Source organism: Heterodontus francisci, chromosome 2 (genome assembly GCF_036365525.1).
Source record: "Heterodontus francisci isolate sHetFra1 chromosome 2, sHetFra1.hap1, whole genome shotgun sequence".
In the NCBI taxonomy this organism is placed as follows: Eukaryota; Metazoa; Chordata; class Chondrichthyes; order Heterodontiformes; family Heterodontidae; genus Heterodontus; species Heterodontus francisci.
In genome coordinates, this window is record NC_090372.1 from 133,292,216 (window position 1) to 133,310,509 (window position 18,294).

Genomic DNA, 18,294 nt, shown 5'->3' on the forward strand with positions numbered 1-18,294 from the left:
TGAATAGGAGGCAGAGAGAAATGTCTAGCTCAGACATGGCAACCTCTTTTTTACCTTAAGAGCCCTTTTTAAGAAATTTCCGAAAATACAAATTGTCAGAGCCATAAGACAAATAAAGTTTAAAATGAGCAAAACACCAATTTTCTACTTGGAGTAAAACATCAATAACAAATTTACTTATAAAAATGAAAGAATGTTTTGTACCTTTGTATTTTTATAATAAACGTTGTAATAAATAAAATTTTGTTTTTTTATTTTAGATTTGTCAGTAAGACTCGAGGCTGTCACACCCAAGGTACCACTCATTCCTGCTACTAGGGACTTAGGCATCTCTCGAATTTGCTGATACTATCAGGTTCCAATGCCTCTCTTGGTGGTCCAGTCATATATCCAGCAGACTGAATGTTACAAAAGTTATATCCAAGCAGTGTCCTCATCATCGGCCTCTAATAGTGGCAGGAACGCTCTGACTATCAGACAGCTGCTTTATGTCAAGTTTACATATCTATTTTTTTCATTTCAGATTGTTGTATTTGCAGTTTTGTTCTCCTTTGTATCTTTTTATCTGAGATTACTGCATTTACATGTTTTCCTTTCATAGGTCATTTCTGTTTATATTTTTAAAAATTACAGATTTTGCATTTAAAAGAAATTCAAAAAATGCAGTGACTGCGGCTCTTTGACAGATCTCTCTCGCTCCTGGGCAGCTGCCTCCCATCACGTCATAAACTATGTTTACATGCTGACGTCATCATCTCGTATGGTACAGAAGGACATCATGCATGTGCCACACTGACACTAAGCACGGTTGTCTTAGCACAGACATGGCCTGGGTAGTGGGCTAAGGATGATGGTGGTGGCCTCGAGTCGGAGGGCACTGTGCTGCACCCTGGGAGCGCTGCTGTGGGTGGGGTGGGAGGGGGGGGGGGTGGTGGGGAGGCCTAAAGAGAGTGGGTAGCAGGCTGACACCCGGGAGCAGCCTGGGCCTCGGGCCTTTAACTGGCTCCTCCAACTTCCCGATGCTATTTTTCATTAAGCTAATCATTTGTAATTGTAAAGTTTATCATAATTATTAACCTTTGATTCCCACAGGAAATTTGTGTTACTCTCTAGTTCTCTGAGTTCACATTCTCTCGACTTAATACTTCGAGACTCTTTCACAAAAATGAGAACAGGTCGATAAAGGTTAGGAGCGGAAATGAGACACTAAGGAGCCGCATGTGGCTCCAGATCTGCGGGTTCCTGACCCCTGTCCTCAGTCCCCCATCTCAGTGTATTATAGAGATGAGCTGCATAATGTGTCCCTCTTTGATCTCTCTGCCAGTGGCCACTCACACTTTTCCAATGAATCTCAACATAAACTTGAGGAGCAGCACCTCATCTTTCAATTAGACACTCTAATACCTTCTGGACTCAACATGAGTTCACCAATTTCGGATCATAACCTCCACCCCCAATTTTGCGGATGGCAGCTGGATAATGATTTTGCTATTGCCATTTACACCTCCTCTCGACCATCATTTGTTTCTTTGCTTGTCCCATTAGCATCCCATTTTTCTTTGCACCATCATCCATTTTGTTATCTAATCTCTCCTGCCTTCCACGCAAAGACCTTCCCTTTTGTTCTTTCCTATCCTCCCACTTATCTCCCTGTGTATTTGTTGAAAACCTGTTACATAGTTTTTCAAGTTCTGATGAAAGGTCATTGACCTGAAATGTTAACATTGTTTCTCTCTCCCCAGATGCTGCGTGAGTTGCTGAGTAACATCACTGACTTTCACAAAATGGTGTTCTTTATATGCTTTAAGCTGAAAACACTGCTTTGACAATGCCACATTCACTTGAGTAGCCCAAGCTAGCAGAACAAAGTTAATGCAGTCTGCTCTGCACTCCAGCAAAATGAAGATCTGCACTTTCAGAGCTTTACTCATCGATACTGATTGTGCTGGTGACATTTTTAATATCAGCAAGAGTATATTTTGAAAGCTTGCATGTTGCAGTTTATTGCACCTGTTATAAAGACTCACAGGTGCTAATGCTGAAGCTTGCCAATTTGCAAAGTACCCACATGTCTGTGACTTGAAGCTGCAATTATGCCGTTTTTGCAAACCACAGTATAGAAATTTAGAAACAGCAGTGTTAACGGGCTAGTTATACATGTTAATAGTTCATGTATTATCTAAAAGTATTAATATGTATAGCTGAGTTACTAAGATTTCACTTTATTACTTGATTAAATGGTATTCCTTTCAGAAATGAAAACAAGCTCACCAATTTCTTTTTTAGATTTTACTCATTCCCAAAAACTCTTGGTCATCAAGCTATTATTTTCCATTCTGTATCCCGATAAGGAATCACTGTCACTTACCAAAGGTATTGCTTCGATCAAATTCCGTTCCTTCTAATTTATTCGGCACACGAGGTGGTGGGGGTGGAGCACGTCGTTTTTTCTCTGTAGAATTTAGGGATTCAGTACCAGTCTACACATAAAATGGAAAATACAACATGAAGAATTCTTACATTGTGTTTGAACCAGGTTGAAATCTATACATGCAATTTTACCCCTGCTCTCAACTTTGTAAATGTCAAGAATATTGTTCAACAATAGATCAAGTTAGATCTTTATTATTCACCAAGTTATATTCTATACAGTATTTACAAATTATTTCAGTGCTCCTAAATTGCTTTATATGGAAAATGTAATACAGTGGGAAAGGTAGCATAGTGGTAATGTTTCTGGGCTAGTAAGCCAGAGACAAAGACTGGAATTTTCATTACGGGGTCGGGAACCCGACGCCCAGAATATTTCCGGGTCCTGACCCCGTGCCAGGTCAGGATTAGTGATGTGACGTTATTTTCAAATGCAAGGTAGTTAATTGGCCTGGGGATGAGTCCAGTACCCAATTAGAGGCGCCAGAAGCATCATGGAGATGGGAACAGGTCACTGAGGGCAATTTTAAAAGGCAAGCGGCATCCATAACTGGGCATGCCATTACCTTCAGAAATGCAGCACCAGGGAGATCGGAGGGCCTGTGTTAGCATGGGCATGCATCCGGGTGGCACCCGTTCCTCTGATGCCTCCTTGGAGGCACTAATTGATGCAGTGTCAAGAGAGGAGAGTGCTGATCTTCCAGGCCTCAGGGAGGAGAAATCCGCCCAGCAAGACCAAGGGGGCTTGGAAGCAGGTGGCCACTGAGATCTGACCCCTTTGTAGAAAATGGTTCAATGACCTCTAGCGATCTGGTCAGGTGAGTGGCCACTGGCACCCTGTAGATTGGGCATCAGCTATCTAAGCACCAGAATGCAAGCGAGCTGAACTCAGAATATCCATAGTTCTCCCTCACATTGTCAGAGTAGGTGAACAGTCGCAACACTGAGATGCAGCCACTCTCACATATGAGGCAACAGTCAGATGGGGACACAACTGAGGGGAACATCAGCCCTCCTGTATGTCATGCTGAAAGAGATGAGGGATGGCAGCCTACTGATGAATCATTATCCTCTCATCCTGAAGAAGAGAGCCCATAATACACAGGAGAGATGGCCAGAATGGGAGGTCAAGTGGCCTAGCGCCGGGCTTTGACAGCAGTGGAGGAGGCAGCGCTGGAGATCGCCAGAGTGCCATTGTGGCATTCTGTGGGATATTGAGACTGAAGGCTGTGAGCAACAGGATCATTGGATAGCTTTTTCTTGAGGTGAAGGCCATGGAGGAGACTCCTGCACAATGCGTACAATAGATCTGTCACAAGAGTTTTGTTTTTTTACTGAAAGCTAAGAATTCTGTGTGTTTTTAAAAACTAAGAAAAACAGAGAGCAAGACACCTGTTCCAAACAACAGCAAGGGAAATGAAAGGTCACATGACTTGATTGTTAAGAGTTTCAGTTTCTCTTTTGCATTGTGGAGATCAGTAAGCTGAACAGGCAGGAGGCAGAACAAACTGGCTGGATCCTGCTTTTTGCAGACCAGATAAAAAGACCTCTCCCTGAAAAAGGTTTGCCTCTCTTGTAAAAAGAATTCCTACATTTGAGGTGGTAGCTATGGTCTGTCTGGAGAGCGGAAAAGACCCCTGGAGAGGAAGAGACCCAGGAAAAGAGGAGTTGCTGCTCTCTATGGAGAAAGGCTCCTTTGCTGAGAGGAAGCCATTTTAAAAGGTAGCAAATTCCTATTGCCTCCAGTCTCTGAAAAATCTCTGCCTCAGGAGTGATTCCTGTGGCCTCTTATAGAACATAGAACATTACAGCGCAGTACAGGCCCTTCGGCCCTCAATGTTGCGCTGACCTGTGAAACCATCTGACCTACACTATTCCATTTTCATCCATATGTCTATCCAATGACCACTTAAATGCCCTTAAAATTGACGAGTCTACTACTGTTGCAGGCAGGGCGTTCCACGCCCCTACTACTCTCTGAGTAAAGAAGCTACCTCTGACATCTGTCCTATATCTATCACCCCTCAACTTAAAGCTATGTCCCCTCGTGTTTGCCATCACCATCCGAGGAAAAAGACTCTCACTATCCACCCTATCTAACCCTCTGATATTTTGGGAGATCCTGAAAGCTCAAGAAAGGTTCTATTGCCAGACTGCTATTTAAAAACCCAAGTAGATCTGTTGCTGCGCCCTTTGCTGAAAGATCTGCGTGACGCCTGCTGCAGACTAAGTCCTGAGAACGCCTACCCATCACAGATTGGTCATCAACCTCTCCTAGAGATACTTCGAGTGGCATCTGACTATTCGACTCTGGGACACCTCACTGACCCGGAAATATTTGGCCAGAACTTGACAACTTAATTACTTTATAATTCTTAAGAAACAGTTGTAAACCAAAACATCCTTTTAAAACTAGTTAGCCATTTCTTTTTGAATGTATGTGTGAGCATGAGGGTTTGGAAGAATAAGAAGTTTTAAAAGAATCCTTTCACATATAGAGTTATCTCATTATTGTTTAAAACTTATTTAGTTAATAAATAGTTAGTTTTGTTTTTGTTTAAAGAAACCTGGTTTGGTGTGCTTTATTCTGGGGACAAATAGAGTGTTTAATTTGGCTATTTTCCAGTAGGTGGGAAACTTTATTAATATGCTATGATCTGTGGAGCAGTGGGACTGAATTAACAGTGCATTACGCCTGCCTTCGTCTTAACAGATCTTAGACCGCTATCATTTGAGAGGATGGTTGTGCTGGGGTACTTGTTGAGTAGAATGAGTTCTCATTTCCATTTTCTTGTGTCTCCCATAGGGACAGTTGCAGAGCAGAAGCAAAGCAGACCTGCCGAATTGGCGCCACCAGCCTTGGTGGTGGGGTATACTCCATGGAAACTGCTCCAACACATTATACCTCAGAACCTTCCACCAGCGCAGCCACATGCACCTCAGTTAGGCCACAGATTAGTGTAGAAAGGGGAGCACTAGGTGAACCTCATAGCCTGCGTGAACAGGAGAAGGAGGGTGAGGCAGTCAGCTGTGGACAGTCACCCTCAGAGGACGGAGGACAGACACAGAAATGCTTCGTTGGGTAAAGATGCTGGACCTCGGGTGTCACAAACAGGGAGAGCCTTCCTCGAGAACCAGAGGCAGATAACTTTTGATTTGTTGGAGTTCTCTGAGGCCTTGATAAGCCATGGGCAGGCATTGGAGGAGTCCATGCAGCAATTGTGCTCTGTCGTGACTCAGGGATTCTATCGCATGAGCTCCTTCGTTGAGAGTTTGGGCTACCTCTTGGAGAGCCATATACTGCAGGAGCAGCGCGCTGCTATGTACAGAAAGAATCAAACTTTCTGTAGCACTGACCACTCAGTGTCACTGATGGGCAGAGATGCTTGGAGAGGATGCCATCTCTGTCCCAGTTGGTGGCCACATCCAGCATCCAAGAGTGCCAGGAAAGGGCTGAGGCAGTCGTAGTGGCAGATGAAGAGGCCACCCCTTGGGCACCATCATCACCCTTTGGCCCCTCACCCCCTCTGACTCAGGAGCCATCTGTGTGCCAGGGCTCTGTGACAGAGGCAGCCCTGCTATGACGCAGTCACGGCAGCCTGTGGAGGATCCTTCCGGGCACCACCAAGTCGAGGACGGAAGCCACGGGCATCTCAGCCAGAGGCAGAGAGTAGGGAACAGACTGCCTCCAGCTCATCTTCTGCCACGGGGGAGCAGCCTGTAGCAGTGTTATGGAGACTGCCACGCCGCTGAATTCACTTAATGGGTCACATGGGTGTTACTGTCTAGATGTTTTTTGTTTGCCTCACAATATAACATCTTTATGTCATCACTCTGACAGATGTGTTGTTGATGTTTAATCTCAGAAGGGGGACATTGCATCATGGGCTGGATGGCGGGCAAGTGGGACCCTGGGAATGTTATGTGCCCATGCCTTATGATGTAGGACAATGTTGGCGGAGGGACACTCAGTATGCATGCTCACAGCTGGCAATTGGACCTCGTTCTTAAGGGTCATAGAAGTAAAACAGCTCTGTATGCTGGAAGGTGTATTTAGGGGTTTTCATCTGCAATGGCTCTGGGGCAATCAGGTGAAGCACTGCTGAATCAGCATGTCCTTGCTGCCATGCCAGCCTGTCATTCACCCTGAGGTCTGCGACACTGCTGACGGGTCGTCCGCTGCCTGGACGCTGGCCACCACTTGAACGATCCCTTCCTCTTCCTCATTCTCCCAGTCCTCCTCCGAGGTGGAGTAGCATTCCAGCTCATCCTCTTCATCCACCTCCAGGCTTCTTTGCAGTGTCATGTTGTGCAGGGCACCACAGATGACCATGATACTGGCTGGCTCGTACTGGAGGGCACCACCTGACCGATCAAAGCAATGGAAGTGCATCTTCAAGAGGCCAATGCAGGTCCATGTTAGGAGATGGCTCTGGTTGTAGTGCCTCTCTCCATCTGTGTCTGGGTTTTGGATGGGTGTCAGGAACCATCTCTTTAGGAGATAAACTTTATCCCCCAGCAGCTACCCACGGAGTCTGGATGTGAGCCTGAAGAGGTGCGGCACCTGGGACTACCACAGGATAAAGGAGTCATGACAGTTGCCAGGGAATCTGGCGCAGACCTGCATGATTAACTTCCTGTGGTCACAGACCAGCTGGACATTCAATGAGTGGTAGCCTTTCCTGTTCAGGAATCTGACTGGCTGGTGTGTCGGTGCCTTTATGGCAACCTTATTGAAACAATGCTTCCAAGTTTCGTATCATCCACAAACTTTGAAATTGTGGCCTGTACGCCAAGGTCCAGGTCATTAATATATTTCAGGAAAAGCAAGAGTCCCAACACTGACCCCTGGGGAACTCCACTACAAACCTTCCTCCAGCCTGAAAAACATCCATTAACCACTACTCTTTGTTTCCTGTCACTCAGTCAATTCTGTATCCATGTTGCTAACGTCCTCTTTATTCCATGAGCTATAACTTTGCTCACAAGTCTGTTGTGTGACACTGCATCGGACACCTTTTGAAATTCCACGTACACCACATCAACTGCATTGCCCTCATCAATCCTCTCTGTTACCTCCTCAAAAAACTCCAGCAAGTTAGTTAAACATGATTTTCCCTTAAGAAATCAATGCTGACTTTCTTTAATTAACCCGCATTTGTCTATGTAACTATTAATTTTGTCCCAAATTATTCTTTCGAGAAGTATCCCCACCACCAAAGTTAAACTGACTGGCCTATCTTTACACCATTTTTTAAACAAAGTTGTAATGTTTGCAATTTTCTAGTCCTCTGGCACCACCCCTGAGTCTAAAGAACACTGAAAAATTATGGCCAGTGCCTCTGGGATTTCCACCCTCACTTCCCTCAGTATTCTTGCATCTTATCCAGTCCTAGTGCTTTATCTACTTTAAGTACAGACAGCCTATCTAATTTGTCCTCCTTACCAATTTTAAACCCTTCAATGTCTGAATTACCTCCTCTTTCACCATTGCCTGGGTTGCACCTTCTTCCTTGGTAAAGACAGATGCAAAGTATTCATTTAATACCTCAGCTATGCCCTCTGCCTCCATGTGTAATTCCCCTTTGTAGTCTCTAATTGGCCCAACTTCTCCTTTTACCACCCTTTTTCTATCTATATGTTTATAGAAAACTTTGGGATTCCCTTTCACGTTAGCTGCCAGTCTCATTTCATGCTCTCTCTTTGCTTCTCTTACTTCCTTTTTCACTTCTCCTCTGGACCTACGAAATTCAGCCTGGTTCCCAATCGTATTTTCTACCTCCCATCTGTCATAAGCACACTTTTTCTTCTCTATCTTAATCGCTACCTCTTTTGTTATCCAGGGAGCTCTGGATTTGTTTACCCTACCTTTCCCCTTCAAGGGAATATACCTTAACTAGTTATACAGGACATTGGTGAGACCACATCTGGAATACTGGATACATTTAAGGAAGGATGTAAATGCGGTGGAAGCAGTTCAGAGAAGGTTGACTGGACTAATACCTGGAATGGATGGGTTGTCTTATGAGGAAAGGTTGGACAGGCTGTGCTCGTATCCGCTGGAGTTTAGGAGAGTAAGAGGCGACTTGATTGAAACATATAAGATCCTGAGGGGTCTTGACAGGGTAGATATGGAAAGGATGTTTCCCCTTGTGAGATAATCTAGAACCAGGGGTCACTATTTGAAAATAAGGGGTTGCCCATTTTGATGGATTCTCTCAGGTGCAGGGGAGTGATCGATTGCACCCACATCATACGAACATATGAATTAGGAACAGGAGTAGCCTATTTGGCCCCTTTGAACCTGCTCCACCATTGGTGGCTCGATGCTCAGTATTGTCTATGGACTGTTGTCTATAGGCCACCAACTAGTGGGAAGGACATGGAGGAACAAATTTGCAAGGAAATTACAGACAGGTGCAAAGATTATAGGGTAGTTCTAATGGGGGACTTATCCAAACATAGACTGGGATAGTAGTACTGTAAAGAGCAGTGAGAGGCAAGAGTTTCTAGAGTGTGTTCAGGAAAATTTTCTACAGCAGTATGTTTATAGTCCAACGAGAAAGGAGGCATTGCTAAACCTGCTTCTTGGGAATGAGGTGGGCTAAGTGGATCAAGTGTCAGTAGGAGATCATTTAGGGGACAGTGATCATTGTATCGTAAGTTTAGGCTGACTATGGAAAAGGACAAAGAACAATACAGAATAAAAATAATTAACTAGGGGAAAGCCAACTTCAATGGGGTAAGAATGGAGCTGAGACGAATAAATTGGAGTCAAAGGTTGGCTGAACAACGGGTTATCTTCAAAGAAGGGATAGTTTGGGCACATACGACCATATGAATCAGGAGTAGGAGTAGACCACTCGGCCACTCGAGCCTGCTGCACCATTCAATAAGACCATGGCTGATCTGATTGTAACCGCTACTCCACATTCCCGCCTACCCCCACTATCCTTTCACCCCCTTACTTATCAAGGATCTATCTACCTTTGCCTTAAATATATTTAAAGACTTTCCAAACTCCTACTGACAAGCCTGTTAATGGACTCCACAATGAGCTCAACGGGCAATTAATTGGAGGCATGCGGGCTTGCCATTCTCTCCCTCCTGGTGCCCTTTAAAAATAGCTTTGCATTGCTGATGCAGTTGGACCTGGTGCCGACCGAATATATCTGGAACAAAAAGCAGCATCAGTAATGATGACCAAGCAACTAGTCGATTGTCGTAAAAACCCAACTGGAAATCCACCAGCCTTACCCAATCTGGCCTACATTTGACCCCAGACCCGCAGCAATATGGTTGACTCCTAACTGCCCTCTGAAATGGCTTAGAAAGACACTTAGTTGGAACAAACTGCGACAACAAAGTCGAATAAAAATAAAACAGGACAAACCACTCGGCATTGACCGAGGCACCAGAAACAACAAAGGCACACCCTGCCCAGTTGACCCTGCAAAGTCCTCTTCACTAACATCTGGAGTCTTGTGACAAAATTGAGAGTGCTGTCCCACAGACTAGTCAAGCAATAGCCTGACATAGTCATACTCACTGAATCATACCTTGCAGCCAACTTCCAGACTCCTCCATCACCATCCCTGGGCATATCCTGTCCCACCAGCAGGACAAACCCACCAGAGGTGATGGCACAGTGGTATACAGTCAGGAAAGATTGGCCCCAGGAGTCCTCAACAATGACTCTGGACCCCATGAAGTCTCATGGCATCAGGTCAAACATGGGCAAGGAAATCCCCCTGCTGATCACCACCTACTGCCCTTCCTCAGTTGGTGAATCAGTGCTGCTCCATGTTGAACACAACTTTGAAGAAGCACTGAGGATAGCAAGGACACAGAATATACTCTGGGTGGGGGATTTCAATGTCCATCACCAAGAGTGGCTCAGTAGCACCACTACTGACCGAGTTGGCCAAGTCCTGAAGGACATAACTGCTAGACTGGGTCTGGTGCAGGTGGTAAGAGAACCAACAATTCTTGATCCAAATATGAACAAAAGAGCTGAATTCAATAAGTGAGGTGAGAGTGATTCCCCTTGACATCAAGAAAGCACGTGACCAAGTGTGCCATCAAGGAGCCCAAGCAAAATTGAGGTCAATGGGAATCAGGGAGAAAACTCTGCATACCTAGCACAAAGGAAGATGGTTGTGATTGTTGGAGGCCAGTCATCTCAGTTCTAGGACGTCGCTGTAAGAGTTCCCCAGGGTAGTGTCCTTGGCCCAACCATCTTCAGCCGCTTCCTCAATGAACTTTCCTTCATCATAAGGTCAGAAGTGGGGATGTTCACTGATGAATGCACAGTATTCAGTACCATTTGCGACTCCTCAGATATTGAAGCAGTCCTATGCCTGCACACAGAAAGACCTGTACAACATTCAGGCTTGGGCTGCTGAGTGGAAGTAACATTTGTGCCGCACAAGTGCAATGACCATCTCCAACAAGACAGAATCTAACAAACTCCCCTTGGCAGACAACAGCTTACCATCGCTGAATCCCCCACCATCACTCTTCTGGGAATCACTACTGACCAGAAACTGAACTGGACTAGCTATATAAATACAGTGGCTACAAGAGCAGGTCAGAGGCTGGGAATTCTGCAGTGAGTAACTCACCTCCTGACTCCTCAAAGCCTGTCCAACCTTCTATAAGGCACAAGTTAGGAGTGTGATGGAATATTTTCCATTTGTCTGTATGAGTGCAATTCCAGTAGCACTCAAGAAGCTTGACACCATCAGGACAATGCATCCCACTTCATTGGCACCCCATCCAATACCTTAAGCATTCATTCCCTCCACCACTAGTGCATAGTGGCAGTAGTGTCTACCATCTACAAGATGCATTGCAGCAACTTGCCAAGGCTCCTTCAACAGCACCTTCCAAATCTGTGACCTCTACCACCTAGAAGGATAAGGGTAGCAGGAGCATGGAAACACCACCTCCTGCAAGCTTCCCTCAAAACCACACACCATCCTGACTTGGAACTATATCGCTGTTCCTTCACTGTCACTGGATCAAAATCCTGGAACTTCCTCCCTGAAGGCACTGTGGGTGTCTCTACACCACATGGACTGCAGCATTTCAAGAAGGCAGCTCACCACCACCGTCTCAAGGGCAATTAGGGATGGGCAATAAATGTTGGCTTTGCCAGCGACACTCATATCCCATGAACAAATAAAAAATAAGCTATTCTGATCAGTTAATTCATTTCTGTACCGCATCAAACTTCATATTGAGAATATTTCTTTCATGTCTATAATCTGCATAGTTTAATGAAGCCTGGCAAATCAAAACAAGGCTGGTACAGCACCACACCACACAATGAGCATTCTGTGCCAGAAGAAGAAAGTTAATCAGCCCTTTAATTAAAAATAAACCAGACCACCCACAAAGGGGTCACACTACATGGTACTGAACACCCTGAGAACTTGGATAGCCTCTTATGAAAAAAATCATTAAAACCCAACGATGATTCATTATCAAAATGAATTAGAATGATGTCATGCACAATAAATTTAACAATGTTAAAACTTGTTTTAATCAGGGTGGCCTGTAAGAGCAGACAGCAGGATGCCTACTTCCCAACCAGATGACCAAAGGTCTGAGTCTCTGGTCTGCAAGTCCCTGCTGACACTGCATTTTGTCAGTTCTTGACCAGAGCACAAGAAGGACCATCTCAATACGATGAAACACTATCTTAAGAAAGGGAAAAAGAGACACATTTGGTTTGTTTCACTGCATATGCACCCCAAGCCAGTCATTATTTGAGTGGCATTCACAGCAGTCACGATACTCTTCCTTCTTTTGATAAAATAGACAAAATAGGAACATTTGGGAAATATTGCACATGGCTTTCAGGAAATAATCCAAAACTTGAGTTGTTTGAACTTGAGGCAAAGAATCCTTTCAAATTCAGATGCTTTGTCACATTTTAACTAAATTTAGCACAGAAATGTTTCAGTAAATGCGTATACAAATAATGCAATACAAATTTCAATAAATGTTTAAAGGTTGGGAAATTTTAGCAAAATGTGTTGCATTCATCTGACACTGCAATTGTCAGCAGTTACCGATATGGGGCAAAAGAAGTCGATGATCAGTTAACCTGCGCTCTATGGGTGCACTCCTTGATGTGAAACAAATTCTAAAAACCAACCCATTATACACAGACAACAAGAAAGCTACATATAAATAATGTACTATGAAGAAACTTTATTTTAGGAGATGTGCAGGATGTTGCACAATTCTTCTAACTTCTGCTCAGTTTAGTAGCTTTTAAAAACTCATTCTGCCGATGCTTTTTCTGCACTTCTTAGTTTTAAAAGAACTCTGAATATCAGTCATGTTGGATAGAGTTCAATGGATTTGTTCAGTAGTCTGCTAGATCAATTAGGGTGGCACCCTTTGTAAGTTCTAACAAGATTAGAAAAATTGGTTCTTGGTCTAGATTCCAAAAAAAACAACTGATTTTTGTTTAGTGAACGAATTATGCCCTTGCCAAAAAACTAGGAAGCCAAAATCCAACAAAATAATACATCTTTCATTTGCACTCTTGTGTTTCAAAACAATAGTCATGGAAGTCATTTGTTATGGCTTATTGCATCCTTTATGGAGAATTCAGTTCTTAACAATCTTATCTGAAATAATTCCCTTACAAACCTTTAAAACCACAACTTCCATTAACAGATTGGCTGGAATGTCTCAATTATTTATGTTCCTGTTTTCAAGCACTTCTCACAAATTAATCTTTATATTTTCAGCATTTTTGAGTAATTAATAGTCCTGAAACTGGAAAAATTTCATCCCCAAATGAATTTTTACAAAGCATAAGTCAATTATGTTCTTCATAACATTACCGCATGACCTAATTCTGACAGTTCAGGATTATCCACAGAATAAAGAGAAATTCTTTATTGATTCTGTAAGTACAAAATGTCCTACTTTCATGCCTTTGTAAAGGAACTTGAACAGAGATTTGAATTTTAAGTGTAAATAAATTTAATGTGGCATACGACTGAGTACCTCAATAGTTTATGGCAGTCGGAATGGGTGATGGAACAGACCCCAGCTGGGAACAGATATGGGAAGTTCAAAGCTGAGATGGTGGCTTTTTTGAAAAAGACCCAATGGTTGCAGCTGTCAAGAGCTAGCAGGGTGGAGAAATTAAGGATGAAGTCTCATGGCATTAGTGACAAGCATGGTTATGACTGAAAATCCAGAGGGATTCTTTCTTTACCATGTAAACAGAAGTATGGGCTCAAAATTCCATGGAGGTTCTCTCAAGCTGCCACTCTATTTCCAGCAGGAGATCAGTGGAACTCAAGGAGAACAGTCCTATAGCTATCTACTCAGCTTCTCTTAAACTTCTGCTGGTCTCTCACCGAAGTTAGAGTAGATAATCAGGAGAAACCCAGCAGAATTCTTAGGCATCGAACTTCAGAGGTCAATAAATTCCAGAAGAGACATTATGAAGCTAAAAGAAAGGGCTTATACGAATGCAACAAACAGGTGGAAATCTAACAAACTGGGAGAGCTATAAAAAGTAACAAAGGCATTCAAAGAAAATAAGAGATACAAATTGGGATATTAACAAACTTAATTAAAGCTGACAGAAAAATATTTTTATCAATATATTAAGAGAGAGTGGTAAAGTGGGGTGTGGATCAATTAAATTCAGATGAAGGCAGGACTATAATGGACAATAAACAAATTGCAGTCTTGTTAAATATGTGCTTTGTATCCATTTTCACAATGGAGGAAGAGGACAAAATAACAGCAGTATAAGGGAACCTAAAAATAAGTTAATGGAAGGAACTTATTGGATTTTATATAAGTAAAAAAAGGGTAATGGAGAACATAATAGGACTTGGAATAGATAAATCTCAAGGTCTCCACCCAGAGGCTGGGGCCGCCGTCCAATTGAAGATGCGATATGTCCCCTAGAGCGGCTGACCAAAATAGAGGGCAGCAGCTCAGCAGCTCAATAGGAAAGCACCTTCGAAGAGCAGGTAAGTTTTTGTGAGGAAGCTGGGGCCAGGAAGGCAGGCCCCAGCGATCGAGGTGGGGGAGGGGTAGCGGTCGCAGTGCACCGGCAGCCATTGCCGCCCAGCGGCCCTCGGTGGGCCATGACGTGCCCACCAAGAAGGGAACCCAACCAACCCTGGGAACCCACTGGGAGGTCACCAGGGTTTACCTGGTGATCTCCTCAGATGATGGAGGGCCCTCCCGACGTAGGCAAAATGCCCGCCTTTGGCAGGAAGCAGCTCTTAATTGGGTCCTTAGGTGGCTTAATTGGCTGTCCAGTGGGCAGTCAAGTTGTTAAGGTGCCCGCTGCTGGCAGTATGCCATCGTGGCAGGAAAACGTCAGACTCCTGTCCCCTTGCCTTCCCTCACCATTTTGCCAGCTCTCCTGCCTCTCAGCCTGACCTCGATGGTTCGGGAAAATTCAGCCCCGAGTGATTGAGCACTTGGACATGTATATTCTATTTCCTCCCTAATTTCCTTCTGCATTCTGCGATTCAAGTTTTCAGGGCCAAGTGTCATTTACATTTCAAATTCCACCAATTGTTTAGATTATTTTTTATATAGCTATCCTACATAATTGCTCTACCAATTCTCTTCTATTCTTTCATTCCCTCGACCACTTTCCACTGTTAAACACCAAGATGGAATAAACATTTATTATCCCCAGCATTCCTTCATACTCTAGAGTTGATTTTTTCACTGCTTGTCGGCCATATCCTTTCTTTTAGCTATTATTCAACTTTTTATGTACTTAGAAAATTCTGTACTATTCCTGTTTATGCTACCTTCCAGTCTTTCTTTATACCCTTTCTTGGACTTCCTACTTTTGCTTTCTCACCATATTTTTGGTTGTTCCAAGTTCTTGTCAGGTTTTACACTGAACCAAATTACATTTCCGAGTGCTCCTCAATCCTTAAATTACCTACTTATCCCACTTCAGTCTTCAGAACCAGAGCCAGAACTACTTTCTTTCTTGTTGAACTGAATACATGCTGATATAGAAAGCAGTCCTGGATACAGAGTAGAAATCCTTCCCATGCTTTGGCAGTTAAGTTACTTTTGCCTCAAACTAACTTTGGATATGTTCCTTTTGTTTTTCATTTTTCTCTAACTTGTCCACATAACTCTTTCTTGTCAGTACCATGTGGCAGTCTATAAAATACTCTCAGTGTAGTAATAATATTCTTCTTATTCCTTAATTGTAACCAGTTTTTTCTGCATAATATGATAGAATTTTACTTTAAGTTTGAAAGTGATGTAGCTCAATCTGAAACTTGAGTCTTAAATCTAAGCAAAGGAAACCACAAAGGTATGAGTGGGCGGCGCAGTGGTTAGCACTGCAGCCTCACAGCTCCAGCGACCCGGGTTCGATTCTGGGTACTGCCTGTGCGGAGTTTGTAAGTTCTCCCTGTGTCTGTGTGGGTTTCCGCCGGATGCTCTGCTTTCCTCCCATCTCCAAAAGACTTACAGGTTGATAGGTAAATTGGCCATTGTAAATTGCCCCTAGTGTAGGTAGGTGGTAGGAAAATGGTGGGGAATGTGGTAGAGAATATGGGGTTAGTGTAGGGTTAGTATAAATGGGTGGTTGTTGGTCGGCACAGACTCGGTGGGCCGAACGGCCTGTTTCAGTGTTGTATCTCTAAATTAAAAATAAATAAATAAGTTGGCTATGGTAGATTGGGAAACTACATTAAAAGGTATGAAGGCAGACAGGCAATGTCTAGCATTTAAAGAATTAATACATGGGTTACAACACATTCACATTCCTCTGAGGCACAAAACCCAGCAGAAAGAAGTGATCCAACCATGGCTAACAAGAAAAGTTAAAGATTGTATCAGATCAAAGGAAGAGGCTTAAAAAGTTGCCAAAAAAGTAGTAAGCCTCAGGATTGGGAGCATTTTCGAATTCAGCAAAGGAGAACCAAGAAACTGATAAAGAGCAAACAGAATATGAAAGTAAACTAGCAAGTAACATAAAAACAAAATTTAAAAGCTTTATATGTATGTAAAAAGGAAAAGATTACAACAGACAAGTGTGGGCCTATTATAGGCAGAGACGGGAGAATTTAAAACAGGCAATAAGGGAATGGGAGAGAAATTAAACAAATACTTTGGGCTAGATTTTGTGCTGGAGGCGGGGCTCCTGGGCCCAGGCCAAAAAGGCAGAGGAAAACCCACCTCTGCCTTTTCGTGCCCCTCCCCACCGAACCCCCTGGAGTGATCCTCCGGTCTTTTTAAATCAAAATTTCAGGAGCAGGGAACTCCATCTCTTTAAAGATGGGGATCCTGCCTCCAAAAGCTGCCGGCCAATCACAGGGCTGGCAGCTCAGCAGTATCAGCAGCGCCACCAGGAGCAGTGGCCACTGCCAGTACTGCAAAGGCCTTGGACCCAGACCCAGTGCTGGGAGCCCGGACCCAAGATGAGTGAAGCGGGGTCGCCAAGGCCCGTCTGGAAGGCTCCGGGGTGGTGGGAGGGTTGGTCATGTAGTCCAAGGAGAGGGGGGCTCCCAGGGGTAAAATGGTTCCTGGCGGGAGTCCTCCGTGAGCCACAGATAGCCCACGGAGGAGGGTACATCCTCTGCAAGTTTGCAGGGAGGGCGCCTCCTGTTATAAGGCATCCTTCCCGCGTGGCAGAGGCACCCCCCGCCGCTGGTAAGATACAAGCGGCGGCAGAAAGAGGCCCTTAATTGGCTGTCAATAAGCTACTTAGGGAGTCAATTGGCCTCTGGAGGTGGGAAGGCCATTTTCGTTCTATCTCACCCCCGGGCGATAGGCCCTCTTGGCGAGGGGCCCTCCAACCCCGCTCCCCCCACTATGATACTCTGTGTACCCCCCGACATCCAACCTCACCTCAGGGGGCCATACAAAATCCCAGTCTTTGTGTCTCTCTTCACGGAGGAAGATACAAAAAGCCTCCCAGAAATACTAAAAAATGAAGGGACTAGTGAGAATGAGGAACTGAAAGAAATTAGTACTAGTAAAAAAGTAGTACTGGAGAAATTAATGGGACTGAAAGTTGATAAATCCCCTGGACCTGATGATCTACTTCCCAGAGTGTTGAAAGAGGTGGCTATAGAGGTAGTGGATGCGTTGGTGGTCATCTTCCAAAATTCATTCGATTCTAGAGCATTCCTGAAGATTGGAAGGTAGCAAATGTAGCCCCACTATTTAAGAATGGAGGGAGAGAGAAAACAGGGAACTACAGACCTGTTAGCCTGACATCAGTAGTAGGGAAAATGCTAGAATCTATTATAAAGGATGTGATAACTCGACACTTGGAAAATAATGTAGGATTGGGCAGAGTCAACAGATTTATGAAAGAGAAATCATGTTTGACAAACCTGCTAAAGGTTTTTAAGAATGTAACTAGCAGAATAGATAAGGGGGAACCAGTGGATGTGGTGTATTTGGATTTTCAGAAGGCTTTTGATAAGGTCCCACACAAGAGGTTAGCAAGCAAAATCAGAGCACATGGGATTGGGGGTAATATACTGGCATGGATTGAAAATTGGTTAACAGACAGAAAACAGAGAGCAGGAATAAACAGATCATTTTCAGGTTGGCAGGCTGTGACTAATGGGGTACTGCAAGGATCAGTGCTTAGGCCCCAGCTATTCACAATCTATATAAATAATTTGGATGTGGGGACCAAATGTAATATTTCCAAGTTTGCTGATGACAAAAAACTAGGTGGGAATGTGTGTTGTGAAGAGGTTGCAAAGAGGCTTCAAGGGGATTTAGACAGGCTAAGTGAGTGGGCAAGAACATGGCAGATGAAATATAATGTGCAAAAATATGAAGTTATCCACTTGGGTAGGAAAAATGGAAATG

At 43.9% G+C, this 18,294-nt stretch overlaps 1 protein-coding gene across 8 annotated transcripts in view; it reads right to left on the bottom strand.

Annotated features, from left to right (window-relative positions):
• The window catches only part of cobl (cordon-bleu WH2 repeat protein), a 559,613-nt gene that overhangs the window by 160,420 nt on the left and 380,899 nt on the right, over positions 1-18,294 (bottom strand). For all 8 annotated transcript variants that reach the window (XM_068011045.1, XM_068011049.1, XM_068011098.1 and 5 more), the window contains one exon: positions 2,369-2,480. In XM_068011045.1, the coding sequence (XP_067867146.1) occupies positions 2,369-2,480 (112 nt within the window). The remainder of the gene's footprint in view (positions 1-2,368; positions 2,481-18,294) is intronic.